This window comes from Chaetura pelagica, unplaced genomic scaffold, assembly GCF_000747805.2.
Source record: "Chaetura pelagica isolate M959 unplaced genomic scaffold, ChaPel_1.0 scaffold199, whole genome shotgun sequence".
In the NCBI taxonomy this organism is placed as follows: Eukaryota; Metazoa; Chordata; class Aves; order Apodiformes; family Apodidae; genus Chaetura; species Chaetura pelagica.
Window position 1 is genome coordinate 1,050,106 of NW_009970714.1, and position 23,291 is coordinate 1,073,396.

Genomic DNA, 23,291 nt, shown 5'->3' on the forward strand with positions numbered 1-23,291 from the left:
GGATCAAACCCTAAACCCTTTTCCACAGATGCCTGCTAGGCTGTTTAACTTGAGGAGGAAAAGCAATGTAAAAGAAAATGCCAAGACCTGGGATTTCCTCCTTCCATCCTCTCCCCACCATCATAATTGGGGAATGACCTGAGATTTCCTCCTTCCATCCTCTCCCCACCATGGTAACTGGGGAATGAGCCTTTAAAAGCACTGCAAAACCTAATTCTCATCCAAGAAGCCCAAGTGATGTTTTATTAATAAATGTAGTGAGGTTTACAGGAAGTATGGCTAACATCACCTTACTGCACACACTGTGGCACTTAATGTCTTTCACGTGTTACCCACTTTAATAATTCATCAATTGAAGTGTCTGTTGCTTCTGTGTGAACTGACACTGTTGTTTATGTTTCGTTCACAGCTGCGAGTCTTCAAACTGGCAAAGTCCTGGCCGACCTTAAATACACTCATTAAAATCATTGGTAATTCAGTGGGTGCCCTTGGTAACCTCACTCTCGTGCTGGCAATCATCGTCTTTATTTTTGCTGTGGTAGGAATGCAGCTTTTTGGGAAAAGCTACATGGACAATGTGAAGAAGATAAGCACAACAGGCAATTTGCCACGATGGCACATGAATGATTTTTTCCACTCGTTCCTCATCATCTTCCGAATTCTGTGCGGGGAGTGGATTGAGACCATGTGGGACTGCATGGAAGTAGCTGGGCAGCCACTGTGCCTTCTCGTCTTCTTGTTGGTCATGGTGATAGGAAACCTGGTGGTGAGTTCTCAAGATGGCTTTTTTTCTCCCTTTTTCTGGTGGGTGTGTGCAAATGTACCTTTGGTTAAATCCAGGAATGGCAAATTTCACGTTAGTCCATGACTTGAATCCAGTGAACCAAATTGTCACCCAGAGAAACGTGTTCATATCCCAAGTACAAAATGGATGGCATTGCATTACTAATTAGGAATGAAGCTATTTTTTGCAGACCAAAAAATGTTTTGCTAGAAAAAAGGCACATGGGCTGGTTATAATAACTTCATTTCTTAAGCCATGAATGGGGCTGAAGGGATTACAGATCTCCTTTCTATACAACAGTGGCCTCAATGGTCACTTTATGAAGAGATATTGTAACTTCCCTTCATTTTTGGTCCAGGGCACATGAACCTTACAGCTAGGACAGTATCTTTGAGTGGAGTTTTGAATGTCTTTAGCCTGCATGTTTGAGAAAGCTGGAGGTTGTGTTTACAGTAATGTCACTTGCTCACTTGCTTTTTAATAGACTGTCCCATAAGCATGGCTTACATAAGCTGTGAACCTATTAAGACTGAATTGTGTTTCCCTCTTGACATCTCATGGAGCACTTTACTGGCTTGCAGTCACTGTGGAAGTGTTTCCCCTGTTCAGCTTACAGAGCATCTGACACTGTGGCTTTAATGGGTTTACTGTTTATGTAGCAGGTTGTTTAATAGCAGATGCTGCTACAAAAAATGTTGGGTTTTGCTACAGATTGCTTTTAGTGGTTGTACTGCTTTTAAGTACCCAATATTTTGGTTCTCAGGTGCAAGTATAGAAAAGTTCTTGAAAGAGCTTTTATAAAACCAGAGTGCATTGTTTTGATTACATTACTTTATGTTTTAACAGTTAGTTTTGCACCTAAAATGTTGATTGCAAAAGCAAATTATACTTCATAAGGTTTTTTATAAAAATCAAAAGATTAAACTATGATTACTCAGGAAGTGGCAGATTACTTAAGATTTTTTTTCCCTCTCTTCCTGTTTCTAAAGATTTTCCTTGGAAGTAAGGAGTTGGGACAAATTATTACGTTCTGTACATGTCTGGGGGGAGTTTAGTGTGAGATTCAGAAAATTAATCTCCCCCTGTTATTAAGCAATGGATTCTGTGTGTTATAATGAAACCTGAAAATAATATGAAAATAATCTGGGGAAACTGTTAACATTTTAAATATTCATAGATTGTTGAAAGATGTGAATTTGCACCATCTGATACCCTTAGATACTAACACTCATCAGTGTGCGTAAGTCCTGTTAGATATGAAATCTCATTCATCAGAGATTGCACTAACATTATCTACATATACTTAACCTTCAGTGCTCAAAAGAGTCTGTCCCAGGTGTAAAACCAGATACTGAAAAACTCAGTAAGCCTGGATAAGCTGAAGTTACTGGTCAACTGAAAGCCAACTGTTCTATAAGTGTGGGGCAATGACTGGTAGAGAGGGATAATTGCTGTCTGTAGATCACTCAAAAAAAAAGAGGAAATGATTCATAGGTGCCAAAAGAACAAGAGATTCTGAATCATAAGACTCCTCCAGCGTCAGCTGCATTTTATGGAGATTTCATGATGTTGATTAGAAGGTAGAGAGGAGGTCGTCTTATTCCTCTGGCATCATCAAAATTCTTGCTTTCTTCAGTGATTGTGGATTGAATTCAGAAACTTATTTGCTGAACATCATCAGATATTAGCCAAAAACCACCATGTACCCTTAAATATAAGCAAACTCTTGCTTATAACTGGGCTGCAGTCTGTGCCAGCAAAGTTACTCGAGCTTACTGGGATCCTTTTTCCTCCTCTCAGTTTCGAGAGTCAGTTCAGATGAGAAAAAAAATGTATCCTGAGGTTTCATCTCATTTGGACTCTGAACACTTTCACATGTTCTAAAGACAAGGAGGAAATCATGCAGCATTTTTCCCTATGCAGCAAATCTGCACACTCTTCTAGAATTAAATACTTTCATCTGTCACATTTGCCAGTATTATGGTAGTGTCTGTGGTCACTGTCCCAACTAACTCTAAACTATAAGCATTACAGAGCAGACCTACCCTTTAACTACTGTAAAGGCTGCAAATTGGTGTTGGAAGAGTTACAACTACTGTGATTCTGTGGTATGTTCAGTGATTTGATTTGTGGGTCTTATGGAGCCACATTAATGTAAATCCAAAGGAGTGGTGGAGGAAAAGCAAAGAAAGTTAGTAAGTACTCTGGGCAACTTCATGTTATAGAGAAGTCCACATGGTGCAAGGAATTAATCATAGAATAGTTTGGGCTGGAAGGGACCTAGAAGATCACCTAGTTTCAACCCCCTGCATGGGCAGGGACACCTTCTACTAGACCAGGCTGCACAAAGCCCTGTCCAACCTGGCCTTGAACACTTCCAGGGATGGGGCTTCCACAACCAACCTGGGCAACCTGTGCCAGCATCTCACCACCCTCAGAGTAAAGAATTTCTTCCTAATGTCTAACTTAAATCTATCCTCTTCCAGTTTAAAACTATTATCTCTCATCCTATCACTACACACCCTGGTAAAAAGCCCCTCCCCAGCTTTCCTGTAGCCCCTTCAGATACTGGAAGGCTGCTTAAAATCTTAAATCTTTGGTTTGTGTTCACATATCCTAAAAATACCCCTGCCCAGTGCAGTGCCACACGAAACTGTTTACTGCCGGGCAGCTGACATTTGAGCCATCTTGAAAGAACTAAACTTTACAGCATAGTTGGAAAAATTAAGTGCTGTGTAACTGCCTTTTGCACAATGGTACCATGCCACTATTGTCAGAAGGCATTTTTAGAGCCATTGAAGCCACCTGGGAAAGGAAGGTGAAACCAGACAGAAAATAGAATAGCTTCTCCTTCATTTGTTAGAGCTTCTGAAATTGCTAACGAAACAATTATGCTTACTGTTATCTGTTATAAATGACTTCAGATACTTTCTAAGTATGTTTACATTACTGAGGTTAATAAGGAAAATCACCAAGACAGGAATTATTAAGATGATATAGGGGAATGTGGGTAGTGAGGCCCATCCCCAATGCCCCCTGCTCTGGTAGGTCAGCTGATGCCAGAATCGAGTGTGACACCAGCCACTTCTCAGGGGACAACTGTGTGTGATGGGCACTAACAGTCTGCATGAATAAAAGTGACACTTCAATCACAGAAGAAACAACCTTTCAACCTCTTTGTGTTTGCATGGCCAAGCCACCTTTTCATTCTTCTGCTGGCCACCTGGATGAAGCCAGTTTTCTACCAGCTTCTGCCAGCTTCTCTTGAAGTGCCAGCAAGTGAAGGACAACTTGATGCAGAGCAGAAATGCACTCAATGTCTTTGCTCGTGCTCCTGTTTGGCTGTGTGACATAGCACCCAAAAAGCACCAGTTAGTGTTAACCCAAGATAACAGCCACAGTCCATTACCTCACCCTCAAGGCTGAGTTTTTGGGCTGCAACTGTCTCCCCTCTGCCTGATTTACCCACAGCCCCTGGTATTTGCACAGCACATACACTAACATTCCTCTGTCCACCACAATCTGATAATTCACTGTTGTGTTTCCATCATGGACTTTGTCTTCCTGGAGTCTCAAGCACACCAAGATGAAGAGTCTGTAACCTGGGAAGTAACATCTTCAGAATTTTCCTGAAAGGTGAAATATAAGGCTGGAAGTCTTTTCTTAGGATCAGTCCTAGGGTTTTTGATGTTGTCATTTACTGTCTATGGAAATGCTATTCACACAAGAAAATACTCATTGCATTTTCTGAAAGCACAAAGGTAGAAAGCACCATCCATTTCTAGGCTATCAGGCTTTCCTGTAGGAAGAACTGCATAACCATTATCATTGAATTAATGTGTGATGCATGGAATTATGAAATACAAAGTGTAAGGTTATGCTCTTAGCCCTATTTAAGAATTTATGTTATGCTCAAGCAGCTTACCAACAGCAAATGTTTGAGAGAATAATAAAAGTGTATGTATCAGTCACTCTGGACATCTACAGCTGAGATAATTGCATGGAGATGCCTTTGTAGTCAGATGTGGTTAATGGCATCTGTGAAGTCATAAAATACCTTACCCAAAAAGACATCTAAAATACATCAGGTTCGATAGACCCTAAAAAGACCTATGTCTGTCCCTTTTGTCTTGGGAGGCAAACTCAGCTGTAGGTATCCCCAAGTTCATGTCACTCTGGCTAACGGAGCCAGTACAATGTTCCAAAGTGCTAATATAGTGCATCCATTTTGAAAAGGAAACAAGATTCTAGTGCAGATCAGGAAAGGTAATTGCAGCAGAGAAAGGTGAGTATCAATGCTGGTGCACAGCCATCTGCATTGCTGATGTGCAATACCCCCTATTAATGACTGATGCTCAAAGAATGATTAAGTAATACTGGGAAAAGCACAGTGTGGGAATATGAAGATGTTGAAGGGAATGAAGAGCATAGGAGGAGAACACCTGAAGTGACAGGATACTGCTCATCCTAAAACAAAGAATGTGTGTGCATGACCGAGCCACCTTTTTATTCTTCTGCTGGCCACCTGGATGAAGCCAGTTTTCTACCAGCTTCTGCCAGCTGGACTATAAAAAAGGAGTATAAATCACTACAGATACCTTTAGGCTGGGATTGGAAAAGAGGCCTCTGACTGTCAATGCTGTAAGGTTGTTTAGGAGAACTTCCCAGGAGAACTAAGTAGCTGCAGACCCACAGCTTGTGAGATGAGGCTTGATTAGTTAGTGAAGGAAACAACCCACGTTAGCAGGGAGCTTGACTTGGTGACCTAAGATGACTTTCCATTCCTGTCTTTCTATGGTAATTTGAGAGCCAGGCAACAGAGCAGCTCAGCACAATTTGGATGAGATTTTAAGTGGCCTGCTTTGGTTAAACCCAATGGAAACTTTTATCTGAAAAAGCCAGATGCACCTGGAGCCTGTCCTTTAATTCTGCTTCCACATCTCAGGAAAACTTAATGGATATTTTTTCTGTTTTAACATGGCTCTTGACTGTGACACACAGAAGTCTGGAAGTGTTATGTTCTTGGAAAAAAAGAGGTTTGTCCCTTCCTACAAGTCAGTGTAGGACAGTTCTTTGAAGAGGTGTTCTGGGAAAGTGCAGCTACACCTCCATCAGGTTAAAATATGTGGATTCTCAAGCTGGTCAGACACACACACAAACACAAAAAAAACCTACCTCATTAGGCCTCATTCACTACCATTTTGATCTTTACCAGCCACAGTCTGTTGATAAAATGGCATGTTGCCAGATCTGTCCTGACAGAGACATGTCTCTGCAGCAGGGCAAGAGAGAAAGGAACTGAGTTACAGGGAATGTGAGCAACACGTAACTTATAAGTAATTCCACTTCAGCATGTCCTTCCACAAGTTTTCCTGCCTTCCACTGAAGGGTTGTCCTGAGTACCCTGGATGGAAATTAATGTCCTAGAAGAAGGATAAGGGTGTGAGATTTAGCACAGATTTTGCCCTGACAGATATGCAAGACAAATGGGGATGGGGAGGATTTTTTGGGAGCGGAAGAGAAGGGACTACAAGCATATGGAGTCACTATGCCTGGAGGTATTTTACAGGACATGTAGATGTGGCACTTAGAGACATGATTTAGTGGTGGACTTAGCAGTGTCAGGTTAATGGTTGGACTTGATGATCTTGAAGATCCTTTCCAACCTGAATCATTCTATGATTCTATATGTGAAGCTTAGTCAATGAGAAGAAATTAATAACAATTTCCTATCTTGAATCACTTTCCTAACTGACAAACTCTAAGTAATATAAGGAGTTACTGGGTCCCATGTGGCTATCTGCTACTTAGTAGCCATGGCTGTTACCCTATGGCAAAATCACTTTCCTTGTGTGCCTGAAGACCATGATCTCTAGTCGAGGAACATAAGGAGTGTGTATGGCCACTGTGTGGGCAGACTGGCAGCCCATCCTGGGAGTATCCATCAGCTGGGCAAAGGTAGGGATGTAATGAGTTTCACAGGCAAGACTGTTTCACCTGGACGTTTGTGTTTAGCTCAGGGTACAAAGAAGTTTAATAATATGGAGCAAGACGATGTTTTCCATTTGTCCTCAGTGCCAGAAAATGTTCCTTGCCACATTTAATCTATTAGTGGAGAAGAAGCCATAAAGTCCTGTCTCAGCCAGTACTGATACATCTCCATCACTGCAAATTTCTCAGCAGATCACAGCCTGGCTTGAAAGAGGTTTATGGTAATGTGTCAGATTTTCAGTTTAAATGAAATGGATATGGAGACCTATCACTGTCCCTTGTGGTAAAATCACAAGTAATAGCAAAATAGCTAGGCATCTAACAGGCCTAGATAAAAATGGATTACAATTTTACATTTCAAGAGCTCAGACAGTGAAAGCATGATATGATGGTCAAAAAGAGTCTTCAGCTGAGATTTGTTCTGCTTGACATGAAGAGACTGTCACTGAGGGAAGCTACATCAAGACCCTGTCATTTTTAAAAGACATGAAGGATTTCACCAGGGGTTTTCAAGATGACAACACTTTTCACAGGATGATTAAGGGTTGGTTTACCCCAAAGGAATGAAACCTCATCCATTAAGATTTCTTGTGCCAATAAATGAGTGAAAATGGAACACTGATGACATATGATAGCACATTTCCAGCTGTCTCCTTATTTTCTTTTTAAATTATATACAAACCCAGAACTACTGAAGCCCCATTTTAATCATTTTTACAGTCTATCCCTGGAGAAACGTGCAACTCAAGGGTTGCACCCAGGCTTGCTGCCCTGAATCAAGTTAATTATTTTTGCATTTAATGACAAACATGTACTTATTTATTGGGGCCACTGAAGGCATCCACTCTGTGAATAAAGTTTAATCCCCTTGAAGGGAAGGGTAGTATTTATATTGCACCTGATGAGTAATAGAAATGAACTGCAATTTTAAAAGATTGTGTGTCTTCTAATTGCAAAAACTAGTTGGATCTGCTTGCTGGAAATAACAGCAAGTTCGGTAAGAAGGCATTTCAAGCCTAAGTTGCAACACTCTAGGTTTTATTTTTTTAATTTTCAAGAGTCAGTGGAAGTCTACATCCTCAAGCTTCATATTTTGTACTTCTACTGCCAAGAAGGTACTGTCCTTGGGGCCCACCAGTTCCCCTTCTTGTCAAATGGAAGGAAGAAAGGAGAAGATGCACTATATAAAGCTGGAAGAGCAGTGTTTTTTGAGGAAATGTGCATCCACAGGAAGTTCAAAGAGAAGGCCAGGTTGTGGCAAGTCTTGGATGAACACTGCCTTCCCTCCACTCTCTTTGCACCCACATGTTTGTGTCCTGGATGCCATTATTCACCTTATCTGCTCTTTCAGCAGCTCCCAGCATTCTGGAAATGTGCATTTTGTTTTGGTTACATCAGCTGAGAAGACCATTCTACAAACAGTTGAGAATAGGCATGTCAGTAACAGTCAGCATCAGGACACACAAAATCTGTAAAGTGGGGCACTGTGGAGGAGCAGGAGATATCTGAAAGCTGCAGGAGCCATAATGAGAACTGGGGGAATACTGGAGATGGAGGCTGGAGAGTCAGAGGGTCTGTAAGAAGCCAGGAAGCCCAAGGGACCATTAGCAAGAACTGGAAGTGTCATTTGAGTCTGTCTCATCAACTTGGATACTTACATAAGGGAGGCAAATTTTCTTTCTTGAGTCATGTGCAGCTTTGCAGAAGAGCAGCTCAGAATACATGAATAAGCACATTTGGGGACACAAGCAAAAGAGAGTCAAAACAACTGTCAGCAAGTTATCATCCTTTTTGCTTCCCCTGATGTATGCTCGAGGCTGGCAGTGCAGCATTTAGTATCATATTTGGTGTGATACTGGAGAATTCAAACCTTAGAGGAAAGCAGCTAAACCCCAGTGTGTTCCCCAGCTTCTCCCTTCATATTTTTCACAGCAGCTACCTGCAATAGTCCATGCATCCCAAAGCAAAATTTATATTTGTATTCCACATTATCCATCCTTGCTCGAGCAGTGTCTGGAAAGCAGAGCACTCAGGTAGCTGATGCTTTTGAGTAAAGCATTGACCATATCTACTGAAGTATTAAATATCCTCAGGAGTAATGAAAGGTCCAGCTACCATCATGTGATGAATGAAAAAGATAAATCCTGACACCAGCCATCAATCAGTCCAGTTGCCTCTGATGACTCCCAGTAAAGACAGAAGGTTCGCATCCTCTTATGGGTTATGTTAAGGACAAACATTTGCCTAAGACTCCAGGCTTTAGCAATTGTGTGATTGATCAGTGCCTGCCCTCATGTGTAACACTAGATATGGGTGCTAAAAAGTCTGGGGAAATTAACCTTAGGCTATTTATGGTGGACCATCAAAGACTGATGCATTTTAAAAATTCCCATTCAAAGCTAGTAGGTACAGGGCTGCTTTGTCCAAGAGATGTGAGCGAAATGCACCTGAAAACAGATGGGAGGAGAATCTACTTTCAAAATACACTCCTAAAAAGGAATCTGCTTCCTTCTGTCACTCCATGTTTATGACTTTCTGTATCCTGCCACAGGCTCAGTTGTTTCTTGTGAAGAGTTGAATCTTGGCACTTGATGACTAAAACCGAGCACGCATCTCATAGTAGGGGACAAGTGTGTTCAGTTCCTGTTTTCAAGGTGCTATATGGTGTCCAAGTTGAATATATACGGAAATCTGCCATTTTTTCCCCTGCAGCATCCATCCACTGGGAGGTGGATCATCTGACATACAAAAAGCCAAAATCCTAATACAAGTTGGCATACAAAAGAGGAGCAAGCTTTTGCTTCTGATGCAGTTCAAAAGACTCTCAAAACAAAAACTAGACTAAGGCTCCTTTTTCATCTGTGGAATAATGAATTCCCAAAAGCAATAATTCAAATCAGTTTCATTGGTGGGCTGTGAAAGACTGTGGCATTTCGTGCAGATTTTCATTGGTAGAATTATAAATATTGTTTCTTGGTCTATAAATGAGTCACTGGGATGTATCAGAGAGGAATAAAATCTGCTAATAATTCTACTGCTCTTCCATTGTATATAAGGGATTATGAAACTATCTCCCTTTTGCTTTCGTGGGTGTCAAACGACTTAGAAATATGGAAGAGGAAGAATGCTAATACATTAGTTCAATCAACTTACCCCTTAGAAATCACCCTTAGGCTTTGTGTTCTAATTGTATTTCCAAGTCAGAGGGATTTCTCTAAAAATATTGTGTAAACATTGGTTCCTTTTGATATGAATTTCTGACAAGATGAAATATTTTTAATAGGATCCACCATATGTGTAAATACACATATTTTATTTGTGAAGATGATACTAGTGGATTGTTCTCTGTAGTCTGGGGATTGAAGAGCTGAGTTTTCAAAATAAAACCTGCTGCCCTGTTAATGTAGTAAACATCAGTAGGGTAAAAAACTGTCCATTTTTTGTACTATATCTGTCTTTGGTTATTTGTGTAAGTAAGGTTTTTTCAGTGGTTAAGTTCTTGCTAATAGTTGGGTAGTTATTAAAAATCCAGAAGACACTGAGTCAAATTTAATTGGACAAGAGTTTGCAAAGATAGATACAACTAAATGTGTCTCTTTTTATTAATGTCACTGTGCAAGTTGTCTGGATGTCATTGAAAGGGTAATGACAACAGAACTCTTCCTTGCATGTGCTGAGGGAAGGGCAAGGTTTTGATAGTAAAGTAGACCAGCTGGTACAATTTAATACTTTATTCATTATTCTACATACCATATAATTTCATTTAAAGAAAAAAAAAGTCAATTAAAAATATGTTTCACCACCAAAACTAAGCAGGGAGCAGTTCATCAGAACAGTTGCCTCTAGAAATAGCTTTTTAAAAGCAATGAAACAATCAGCCCGTTGTCACAGCCTTAACCTTCTTAGGAGGTGTATGATATTTAACAGAGGCTGGATTTTGCTTTTTCCATATACAGTGCATATTGATATCTGCATTTCTCCACCTGGCATGTACATGGCAAGATGGTCTGTGGCTTTCCAAGGAAATATGCTAAAGAATATAGTTGGAAACTAAATGTAGCACACAGGATTAGATACCAGTTTCCTGCCTTTTTGGGTCTTATTGAACAATAAGAAGTTCTTGTGATCAAAGAGGTCCTGTCCTTGGTCTCCTACTACCATTCCACATTTCCTCTTGTTCCCAAAAGTCAGCTTGGCTGGCTCTTATTCTGTTAAAATCCAATAAATCCAATAAAACCACTGGCACATTTGGTGAGGAGAATCTTCAACAGATTGAGATCTACTCCATCAACGTTGTATTACTGCAAATGGTGCAAAGGAAAGGAGAATCACACCTACTGTTTTTTTCATCCCTCTTAACCTTATTCATTCTTTGCTGATATTTAAGACTCTTCTGTTCTATTTACCTGTCTCTAGTTTTCATGTGTTATCTTTTCTTCTTTCTATTTTGTTTGGGTCATCTCTAGACAGACTCGTTTAAATTAATTCTCACCAAATATGACCCAAATCTGCCTTTCCTTTGTTTTTTTCTTTTTGGTCAGCTGTGGCCTTGATTGCAGTAATTCCCTCTTTGACATTGCCACATACCTCTGCTGTAGCCTTCCTAGGCTTTTGCTTTGAGCAAATCTCCTCATCTTTGAACAATGCTTTGGCTTTCTGCCCTTCATGACATCTTCTGCAAGCTCCATCTCACTGTGCATCTTAACTTCAGCCTTCCCAACCCACAACTAAATTCCAAGTCTCCGTCCTGAAGTTATTTGAAATTCTTGTACTTATTTCAAAGCAAAACTGGTTCTATTTTTTGACCAAGCCACTTTTTGTGCAGAAGTTCTGCCTGCTGTGGGTCACTGTCTTGTATTGTTGGGAATGGGTACATGCTGATAGCAGGGTTTGGATTGAAGTATTCTGTTAGCATGTTGATATTTTCTGTGCTGAATTTTCTTGGAGATGAAAAGAGGCACTTACATTTGGTTTTGGGGATGGACATTTCTCAGGAAGCTCTACTTGCAGTTCATCTCTTTTGTCCTCTGTTTGCAGCCTCCTCCTCACCACTACTTCCCTTCTCACCCTCTTTCATACTCATTTGTCACAGCCACTCAACTAAGAGCACTCTTATGTTTGTGTTACAAGCTTGTTCTTAGGCAGGTTTCTTCCAGGAAGGCTTCCATGTTCCTTTTCTTCTCCTGTAATTTCTCTTCTCCCACATCTAGCTGTCATACCATGCCATTGCTGGGACACTCAGCAAATGCAAAATGCCTGCTGATTCTTTACTTGAAAGCACAGGCAGGTGGCTGCATCTATAAACTGGCCAGGGCATGAACTCAAACATCATGAAGTTCCCTGCTTTTTCTTGGTTAGCACATTCCCTGGCCAACTCATCCCATCTGGTGCCTGGTGCCCTGGCTGGGGACAGCAACCACCAAGCAATTCTGCCTGGGGGGAAAAGTGAGGAAGGGAGGTCAGCTGCTTGCTCTCAGGGATGGAGAACAGGTCTTGGCTTGTCTTCATTTACAACTGCAGATGCAATTTCTAGATCATAAAATGGACCAGCTGCTTAGTTCTCAATTCCTTTCTTCTGTCTGGCAGACTGTCAATGAGCATAAACTCATAAAAAATTCTCTTATGGACAACTTACACCACCAACTCTCTCCTTTGCTTCCCCTATTTTATGTCCATCTTGCACTAAAGAAGATCTTCAGCAAGTCCAGTTTCTGAGATTTCAGCCAGGCACACAGAATACAATTAATAAACAAAATAATTTTCAAATATCAACATCAGCAAAATACTTTTGTATTTCCTGATATAAGAAGGCTGTCAAACATGAGGTCATAATGCCTGGAAAGAATAGTTTGATTTGATCATGAGGCTGAGCACAGACCTGATTTGAAGGATGATGGTAGCCAGTCTCCATGAAGTGCTTTTCTTACATTTTTAGCTATACTTCTCTGTGAAACATAGCTCAGAACCAGCTTTATCCTGTAGATATGCACTGCAGAAAGACAGGATATCCACCTTCTTCCCTGTATTGCAAAAGAAGGGTATCTCCCTGGGCCTTCAGGAGGCACTGAGAAACCTGCAGAAGTAGCCACAGCTACAGTTCAGAAACCAAAGGGGACAGACAGGCTGGTTACTGGGGGCACCATGGGAGCCAGGAGCAGATGATGGCACTGGAAGTGGGTCACTTTTGGGGACAGCAGCGAGGCATGGGTGTCAGCACCTCCTGCCTTACAAATACGGGGTGTCTTTTGTTTTGGAGCTGTAACCAGGACCACTGCTGGTAAAGCCTCTTGCCCTGTGTTTTTAATGACAGACAGAGGCTTTGCCTCACTTAGTCACCTGTCTTTTCCAGCAGAGGTATGTGAAAAATGCAAGCCTAGCCATGTGCTGTGTAGGCAGGAGATTTTGTACTGTGCAAAATTACTTGTAGGAATCTATTTTGTAGCTTTCCTGCAAGATGCCCTCCTGGCTGGCAGACAGCTCTGTCATTGTTCTGCCCTCCCAGGAGTCCATGCTTGCAAAATGCACAAAACCTGAACCTCCTCACACCCCTCAAGTTCACTAAATAGGCATCCTTTTCACATTTACTTTGTAGGTAAGTGTGAGTCTGTAATGGAACCCAAATTACAATATCAAACCTGGGAAATGGCTCAGAAAGTAATATTTTAAAGGAAAAACAAAACACAACAAAATAAGATTTAAAGGGGAAAAAAAATAAACAACCCAAACCACACAAAAACAAACAACAAAACCACCACCAACAGAACCAAAACTAAACAGCCAACTAATACTAATTATTTATTGACTCAGATTTTCTTTTCTAGACTCTGGGCGTACCCTCACATTCATTTTGCTTTGGTGCAATATAAACAATGTAAAGAAGTAATTCCTTACTGTAGCCATTTTCACTGGCCTTCCTTCCCTATTCTTCTGTTTCCAGGGAGGTTTTTTTTATCCTTTTGTTTCTCCTTGACTTTACCATTCCCCATGCAAATGGAAATTGCCTCCTTCTCTTGTTCTCCAGTCTTGAGTGCCCAAGGAACATCATGGCCTGTAGACAACAGAGTTCAAAACTTCATGCAGTCTTTGCTCATGGCTGGGTGTCCCCCTTTAGCCCTCCCAGGTGTGGGATCTGAATTTTAAAGGGATGAAGGTTTTTTTTTGTGTAGTCACTACATAATAATCACTAGAGCAGCTGATGAGATGGTGTTTGCATACGTGTAGTGAAAATATTCCAGGGATAATGTAGGTGCTTCACACCTCTCATCACTTCTTGGTTGAAGCAGCAATAGCAAAGACTTGAAGTCTGTATGGTCAGTATAAGCCTGTACAGTCTGTCTTGCTTTGTCTTGACACCCTCATCACCATGACAGCTAACCACTTTTGCTGACTTGGCACAAATGTCTCTTGGTTTGCAAGACTTTCCATAGTTTAGATCTCTTGCTGCGCTGGTGGATCAGATATTTGATTAAAAACCTGTGAGAACATGTTTGGTTTTATGTGGTGGCTTTAGTAGTGGAAAGAATTTCATAGAATAATAGAATAATTTGGGTTGGAAGGGACCTTTAAAGGCCAGTTTAGTCCAACTTCCCCTGCAATCAGCAGGGAGATCTTCAACTAGATAAGTTGCACAGAGCTCCATTCAACCTGACCCTGCCTGTTTCCAGGGATGGGGCTTCTACCACCTATCTGGGCAACCTGTGCTGGTGTATCTGCCTCCACTCTCCATCCCAACATCCACTCACATAAGACTTGGAGACTTAGGTTTTCAGATCAGGAAGCACTTGGTTTCCAGAGACTTGTCTTCTGATATGTGTAAGTCCCTTACTTTCAAAGAACATGGAAAGTTATCAGCTTAAAAACAAATAATAATTCTATATTCAGTTCAGTAATTCTCACTGTGAGTGGTACAGTTGGTGTGCACATTTATACCCACATAGGGAGACAGCAAATGTGTAAGACTTGTCAGCATAAGGGATTCTCCAGGTGGTGGTAAGAAGTCTCATGGGTTGCCTCAGGTCTGTGTTTCAGAGTGATAGTCACACAGGTCTCCTTCTCTGCTCAATTTTGAGGGCTGCAGAGGCTGGAGTGAGGAGAGGCAGAAGCTGGTGGCTGTCCTTTGGGAGTCAGCCTCCCCTCCTGGTTCATCCTCCCTCTCTGAAGAGGTCTTTTCATTGTGTGGTCCAGCTTGCCAGGCTGGCAGCAAGAGCAGTATCAGTGTGGTGCCCTTTGGCTGCATCCCCCTCTCTAAAGGATGTAGCCAGGTCAGCTCTTACATACCCTGCTGCTAATGTAGTTTATAGTTCCCCTGAAATCAGAGAGGGAAGAATGGCAGCTTAAAGTGACCTCAAAAAACTCCTGTGTGACAGGAAGGTGCTGTGAAGTGTAATTAATGGCTTAATCTACCCTTCCGTTACTCAAGATTTAGTCCTATGTGAAGTGGCAAGAAAAGCACCAAGGAATCTGTCCTATTAATTTTATATACCTCTTTAAACTCTGAAGCAAGAAATAAGGTGACCATTCCTCCCACCATCAAACATGGATGAGCACAGCTGCCAGGCCAGCATCACTTCTCTGCCTGGTGCTGCTTAGACACATCTGGCTGCACAAGAGACCACTGAAACTGGGGGAAAACCTTGTCATAGAATTATAGAGTGGTCTGTGTTGGAAGGGACATTAAAATTCATCTAGTTCCAACCACCTTGCCAGGGGCACCTCCTGCTAGACCGTGTTGCTCAGACCTCCATGCAACTTGGCCTTGAACATTTCCAGGGATGGGGCTTCCACAACCTCCCTGGGCAACCTGTGCCAATGTCTTGATATCTTCTCAGCAAGGAATTTCTTCCTAATATTCAATCTAAATCTATCCTTTTTCAAGATGAAACACCCGCCCCCCCCCCCCCCCCATCCTTATCCTATCTCTCTGTGCCCTTGTAAAATGTCCCTCCCCAGCTTTTCTGTAGCCCCTTCAGGCACTGGAAGGTGCTCTAAAGTCTCCCTGGAGCCTTCTCTTCCCCAGGCTGAACACCCCAACTCCCTCAGCCTGTCTCCATAGGAGAGGTGCTCTGATCATCTTGGTGTTCCATGTCAGTACCAGAAGTGGAGAATGGTCAGCAAAACTGATAGCCTGATGGTAAATACCTTAAAAACACTAATGGGATGGGGAGAATGTTCATCTCACCTATTTCTAGAGTGTGCTGTGCAGGCAGCTACTGCTGGATCAGCTGCCCTACCTATTCTTCACAGTCAACAGGGAGAAAAGGCACTTTTAACTCTTCCGTTTCATCTCACCTGGTGCAACCTTCACTTTTAGGATGGGACACACGGGGCTCAAGCTCCTCTGACCATATGGACTGGATCCCATCTACAAAGGGAACCCTATTACAGAATCACAGAATCCTAGGGGTTAGAAGGGACCTCGAAAGATCATCCAGTCCAACCCCCAACTGATACTTTTGCCTCCCCTAAAGGGAGTGTGAGTGCCAGCTGTGCCCAACAGCTGGGCTTTTCAAGCACTCTCTCTGCACAGGCAGGGGAAATGCATATGGTAGCTATGAAGATAGGGGGAAAATCAGACCTTGTTCTTTCCTTTGGGAAATGGAAATAATTTACATGAAATCACTGAATTTATAGCCTTTTTTATTTGAATATGAGAGAATTATTCCTACCATATTACTCCCATTTTTCTTTCTTGTGGAGAACATTCAGTGTCATTACCATCATAATGTAGTCTAGAGCTCTTACATTGTTAAATAGCTGAATTTGTTGTATTGTTCTTATTAGTTTTCTTTTTATTATTATTATTACATTTATTTATATTGTTATTTATATTAAAGCAGAAAGCCAGTTATTTCACAGAACAGATTAACATGGAGTTGATAAGAAAAAAAAATATGTTGCAACAAACTAGTGCCCCAGAAACCCCTGATCCACAACTTCTAGCCTGCCATGAAGGATCAAACAGAGTCCACTGGGGAGATTTCTGGCTGCAAGGCAGGAAAACCATGTCCCCATTTCCATGTGTTTTCCTCATCTTGGGCAAAAAAACATGAAGAAGATCAGTCCTGCTCAAACCTTTGTCCTCTCTCAGCTGCCCCTGGCCACAAGGACCACATGCCATACTTGTGGTGTCATGATCATTTTGACAGTGAGAAACTAAGATATCACGAGAATGGGATTATGAGATTGACCACAGGATAAAGAGAAACTGGGCTGGGAGGATATAAGCTTCTTAACCAAGCACAAATAGCTGAAATAATAGAAAAGGGAATATATAAAATAACTGATCATGCAAATTGCTTTTTGCAGGAGTACTCTCTTGGTAAATTTTCCCTGGGATAAAAATGTACAGGGGATTGGAAAAATATACTTCCAAGGAAAGAAATAATACTCCAGTAGCAGAGAGTTGGACTAGATGCCCTGTTGTTGTAGATATCTGGCTTAATCTAAATTCTCACACTTTCTTGATACAGTGAGAGCCCCTTTATGAACATTTTTTTCTTCTCAGCTTCATGGATTTTGGTACTGAAAAAAAAAACAAAAAAGTATATTTTGTATTAGGCTGGAGGTCTCCAAAGAGGAAGCTGCATCTTTCCCACCTGTACTAGCCAAAGAACAGGTATCCACTGTCATCAGAAAACAAACAGAAAGGAAGAAAATCAGTTTCTTCCACTAGTCAGAGAGTGCCTGAAGAGCTTGTCACTTGGTCTAACAAGCACTGCTGGAGAAGTGGGTTTGAAAAGGTTTAGGTGTGTGGGTCCTGTTTTATCCACAAAAAAAGCATTAGGTGCATAGTTGATCCTGAAAAGTACCTCACCATGCTGTTCTGTCTGGGCTTTTCTATGCTCTGGACACTGTTGTAACAGAAAATCCTGCTTACCTGGCTCCTAGGAGATTAATCTTCTACAGGGAAGCACTCTCAGGTGATGCAGTCCCCTCATAGGTGCCCTCAACTTTTTTCCATTTCCCGCAGTAGAGATGATGATACACATCTGAAGTCTGAATATCTTCAGATGTTTGAAGGGTCCTGTGGGCTTACAAGCAAACAAGTGCTCATGAGAGCAGCTGCAGAACTGCTCTGCTTTATACACCTCCCAGCTGAAAAGATAATCCCATCCCTCTCTCCAGCTTTCTAGAATTTGTCCTGTATGGTCCAGAAAGACAAGAACATCTGGTCTTAGTTCCTGCTCAGTGTGAAGTTCATTAAATTTCATGCACAGGAAAGGGCCAGAGGTTTGAAAATCAAACTTCCTTGTTAGTTCCCTCTAAGAGAAAAGCCACACAGGTGAACTCATGTTAGATCCTGTGCAATCAAACAAGATCAGTAGCTGAGGACCTCACTGTGGAGATAGTTTAACCCTGCCACTAAACTTGTGCAGAACATCATTCTCTCTACTAGCTAAATGAAATACAGAATTGTTTTCAATCTGCTAAGAAATGACATTAGACTTTCAGTGGGTTTTCAGCCTATATCGAGTGCAGTGCATGAGTCCAGGGAGAGTGCAGGGCAGTGAGTGCATTGCTGAATCAGCTCACAGGAGTGCAGGGGGTTGCAGAGGCTGGGAACTGTTCAACTGAGTGACAGGTGGAAGGTTAAATACATAAGGTTTTATATCCTTCCTTTTTTGCCAAATCAAGCCAAATACAAGAGTCGAAGGGAAGTGAAGGAGTAGTCACATGCTTTTGCTTCAAAATTATTTTCACTTCAGCAACAGGGTTTGCAGACAGGTATGTTCAAAGAGGGTTTCATCAGAACGTGTCATCTGAAAAAACACAGTCTGTTTTTCTGTTGTGATGGCCAAAACAAAAGGAGGTGATGGAGCTGAGGCATTCAGACTTTTGCCCACTGTGGCAGTATGTATGGCTTTCAGCCTCCACCATCAGCACCTGCCTCAGGTGCTTCCCTCTCACCTGCTGAAGGTTGCCTGGTTATAAAGATTGGCCACTGCTGGAGTGTGGGGTACCAGACTGGCACCAAGAAGGACTTCTGGGTTTGACAAGTCACGGATGGCACTCTTAGTTGTTTGCTTTTATGTAGTTCTGCAAGAAGCCTGGAGTTGGACTGGATGATCCTTGTAAGTCCCTCCCAACCTGAGATATTCTATGATTCTGTGTTAGTTATTTGTTCTGTACTGTAAAGTGCCCTAACTTTGATCCAGCTGCAAGATAGTAAAGCCAAGCTAGCCTAGGCTCCAGTAGGCAACATCAGGGATGGTTCAGGTCTTTATCATCTCTGCAATGCCAGGCAGCCTCCATCATCTACAGACATCCTAGGAAAAGTCCCCCAGGTGAAGGCCCTCTGGGAGGTCCTGACATTAGGCTGGTTAAGTCTAATCCTTTGTGCCTTATAATGGCATAACCAGAGTCCTGTCATTGGAAAGGAAATAAAAAGTGAGGCAGCCTATGAGAGCATGTTTTCTTGTCATGAGGGTAGATGCTTAACATCATTATGCTAAAGGAGGTGGGGTTTCTTTTGAGTGCATCTGTCATTTAGTTCCTACCCTCAAAGACCAAAGAAGTGACCTGCTTTCCGAGACTGGCTGCTTGGTGTCACTGGAAAGCAGATTTCTTTTGAAGGGGAATCCATATGGAGATACAAACTTGCCATTGCTTTTGAAAACTGGATTAGTCTTTAGTTTACTTTTACTTAAACTGAAAGCACTGCATTAGCAACCAGGAGGACTGGATATTATTAGTAACCTTTTACAGGAAATGTGGTGTGTCATGGGTTGAGCATATTTTTTTTGAGGAAAAAATGCAGTGTACAGCAAAATTGGGGGGAATAAGTAAACAGAAAGTGCTTATACTGCAGTTGACTCTATTTGAACTCCCAAATACACCTCTGAGGTTACCTCCTCATAAAGGAGGGAGGGAATGGTATTTGAGATTTATTCTTGGCTAAAAGCACGATGTGCAAATAGTTTTTCTGTGCAAGATGTCAGCTGCATTTCTGGGAAGTAAACAACCTTACCCTAATAAGCCATGGTAAATAACAATATTAAGAATGTTACCATTACACCTGCATTACCTGTTACACCTGCAGGTGTATCTGGGTGGACTCATGTAACTGTGGTTTGACATCCAAAATAAATAAGTAAAAGTAAAACAAGGCATTTCAAACAAGTTACTCTGTGAGCTGCACAATTAATGAAGTATAGGATGAAATTCAGCTTCAGATAACAAAATTTAGGTTCCTACATGGAGGTATTGATATATAGTGAAGACAGCTGAGCTACCACTGCAGTCTGCAAAGATCTAGGGTGTGACTCAGTTTTGTCTAACACCTCTGGGGATAATGTAAGGGATCCATCCTGGCCTCCAGCTTGACACACATCTCCCATAATAGTGTGTTGTGTTGGCCACTTGTCTCCAGAGGACTTGGGCATGCTAGGGCCAGCTGGCACTACATCACTCTTGACTTACTGGCAGCTACATGCAGCCCTAATGTAGTCAGGGTCCTTTGTCTTTTGATTGAAATGGAGCTCAGATGCCTCATTAGACCCTGAAGCTTTGGTGTTTTAGTCTGGAGGCAGCTGCCATGAAGCGTGATTGAGTTCCCTAAACACCCCCAGTCTGCTACAATACCCTGTCATGCCCTGGGTGGATGATAGCTGGAGATTTAGGAGGTCTGGTGCAGATGTATCAGATTACCTAAAACAATAGTAGACACCCCTGGTAAGGTAACTGAATTGAACCTATGAAGACCAGATTTTAATTCTGGATTTCTTTGTTCCCTCCCTTCTTCCAGATCCTTCCCATGTCCCCAGGTTGGCATTGGGAAGGAGACACAAGCTGTGGCTTGGTCCAAGCTCTGTCAGGACACTGATGACCTGGGCAGTGTCTCTACTTATGTGCTATTTTTGGGACACTTGTAGCAATGTGGTTATCTCTGAGACCCCATCCTTCTATCAAACTTGGTTGAAAATGGTTAAAGTGATTCTACCAATGCCTCCTTCACTGATGGGTTCCCATCAGCTTGGCATTTTATTCAGTACTCTGGTTTTCAACTCCCTTTCAAAAAAACATCACTTGCAATAACTCTGAGTGCGATATGAAATGAAAGATTGATTCACAACTGACCACTGCAGTGATTAAGAGGAGACCCACACAAGCTGTCAGTGCCACTCCAGTATGATGGGCCAACTAAGAAACAATTAGCTTTAATCTCACTTTACTTTAGTGCTCAGTGCAGCAATAGTTTATTCAGTAGTTCATCATGGACGTGGGCATCTGCTGTGCTACCAACTGCTTTCATTTATAATCACAGTGATTGCAGAGTGCTTTACAAAGCAGTACTGACAGGACACTTCAAATGCAGTGTCACCAGAGTGATTAAGACTGGGATAGTTTTCACAATTCCAGCTCATATATTCTCAACATTTGAAATAAGCGGGGACAGGGTGGGGGGATTATAGCAAAAGCTTGTGGCTCACTGGTAAGGCCCAGTACTGCTTATACTCTTTGTATTGGGCTAGCAGACTTTATAAATTTAAAATACTATCAGAAAGGCAGAAGCCAGGGGACTTACAGGTATTTCTGGTAGCACGAAGAGATCACAGAGAAAATATCATCACAAAGTCAATTTTATTGCTATCCAGCGCAAGTGCTTCACTGGTCTCTCCCTTGCAGTCCCATAGAGCTGGCACCCACCTGCCTTGTAGAGGCTGCAAATGAGTTGATACCAGGAAATTTAGTTCTAGTTTATTTTGGGTAAATATATTTTAGCTGATGTTGGTTTGAGTCACCTTTGCTCCATTCCCATCATCCCAGGTATCTACCTCCAGTGTGAGCTTCTTGCCCTTGTCAACGCAGCACAGAAGTTCTAATTCATTCCTTCTCAGGCCATGAGCAGGTATAATGTCCCATACACAGCAGCAAGGATGTTTTACTGGAAGCAGCCTTCTAGAAGAAGCTAGTTTTGTTAAATGTACACAACTGTATCCACTGGGGGGGAGAAGGAGATGAAAAGAGGTTTAAATTATCAAATGTGTCACCCAAATGTGTACTTATGTCTAAGCTTACTTTGCCCTAGCAACAAAAGTAGACAGTTCAGAAGTTCCAGAACAAGAGGAATCCAGCTTATAGGATCCAATTCTTCAGTCTCAGTCTTCTCATACATCTGTGAAAATCTTCAAATACTTTTTCCTGACTAGTAGCAGCATTTCCAGGACCACACTTGCCTTGAACGAGAGCTATGCTGAGATTTGACCACATTGATCCTGCTTGTGATGGCTTCTTTTTGCCTAAAGAGAAAAGGTTTTGAAGCTATATGACCTCTTAGGTGTTTATTCACAGTCAGAAGAGATCTTCTTCGTGATCGAGACTGTCTGTGAAAATATATAGAAACGTTTGGAAATGTATCCAAATGCACTCTTTGAATTACCTATCATGAATATGTATATCATTGTCGTAGAATCACAGAATGGTTTGGGTTGGAAGGGACCTTCAAAGGTCATCTAGTTCAGTCACCATGCAGTGAGCAGGAACATCTTCAACTAGATCAGGTTTCTCAGACCCCCGTCCAACTTGACCTTGAGTGTTCCCAGGGACGGGGCATCTACCACCTCACTGGGCAACCTGTGCCAGTGTTTCACCACCCTCATTGTAAAACATGTCTTCCTTAAATGTAGTCTGTAGTCTGAATTTAATTTACAGCCATTACCCCTTGTCAGTTTTCTTAGAGGCCCCCTTGAAGTACTGAAAGGCTGCAATAAGATCCCCCAGAGACTTATCTTCTCCAAGCTGAACCCAAACTCTCTCAGCCTGTCTTCATAGCAGAGCAGCTCCAGCCCTTCTCTGATCATCTTTGTGGCCTCCTCTGGACTCATTCCAGCAGTTCCATGTCCTTCTTGGAGTAGAGGAATCACCTCTCATGACCTGCTGGCCGTGCTTCTTTTGGTGCAGCCCAGTAAGCAGTTGCTTTCTGGGCTGCAAGCACACACTAATGGCTCATGTCCAGCTTTTCATCCACCAGGAGCCCCAAATCCTTCTCTGTAAGGCTGCTTTCAATCCCTTCATCCTTCAGCCTGTAGTGATACTGGGGTTTGCCCCAGTCCAGGACCTTGCACTGAGCCTTTTTGAACCTCATGGGGTTCACATGGGGTGACTTCTTGAGTTTTCCAGGTCTCTATATATTTTATATATATACAAAATATACTGCGTAATATAAATAACAGTATTTACACTAAGTAAAAAACAAAGAAGTCCTCAAAACTTTCTTCCTATAGTAAGCAGTACCTTTCTGGATGTCAATTAGTGTTGCAATTAATAATGTTCTCCAAGATGGAATACTGGCAATTACAGGAAATTCATCATACCACCACTTAAGGGAATATTTATACTACATGGCTTCCGATTTAAATTTTATCACGTATTCTGTGTCTGAGCTTTGCCTTTTTTTATATATATATGTTTTAGCATGTTGGAGGGGGAAAGAGAATGTCAGAGTGTATTATTGTCCATGGTAAAATCCTATAAATTAAATGTGAAAGTAAATTAATGTGTTCAGAAATGTCTGCAG

The 23,291-nt window shown here is 41.8% G+C and overlaps 1 protein-coding gene across 1 annotated transcript in view; it reads left to right on the forward strand.

Annotated features, from left to right (window-relative positions):
• The window catches only part of LOC104396177 (sodium channel protein type 5 subunit alpha-like), a 184,085-nt gene that overhangs the window by 86,029 nt on the left and 74,765 nt on the right, over nucleotides 1-23,291 (forward strand). Inside the window, exon 15 of the mRNA XM_010005994.1 lies at nucleotides 410-766. Coding sequence (XP_010004296.1) covers nucleotides 410-766 — 357 coding nt within the window. The remainder of the gene's footprint in view (nucleotides 1-409; nucleotides 767-23,291) is intronic.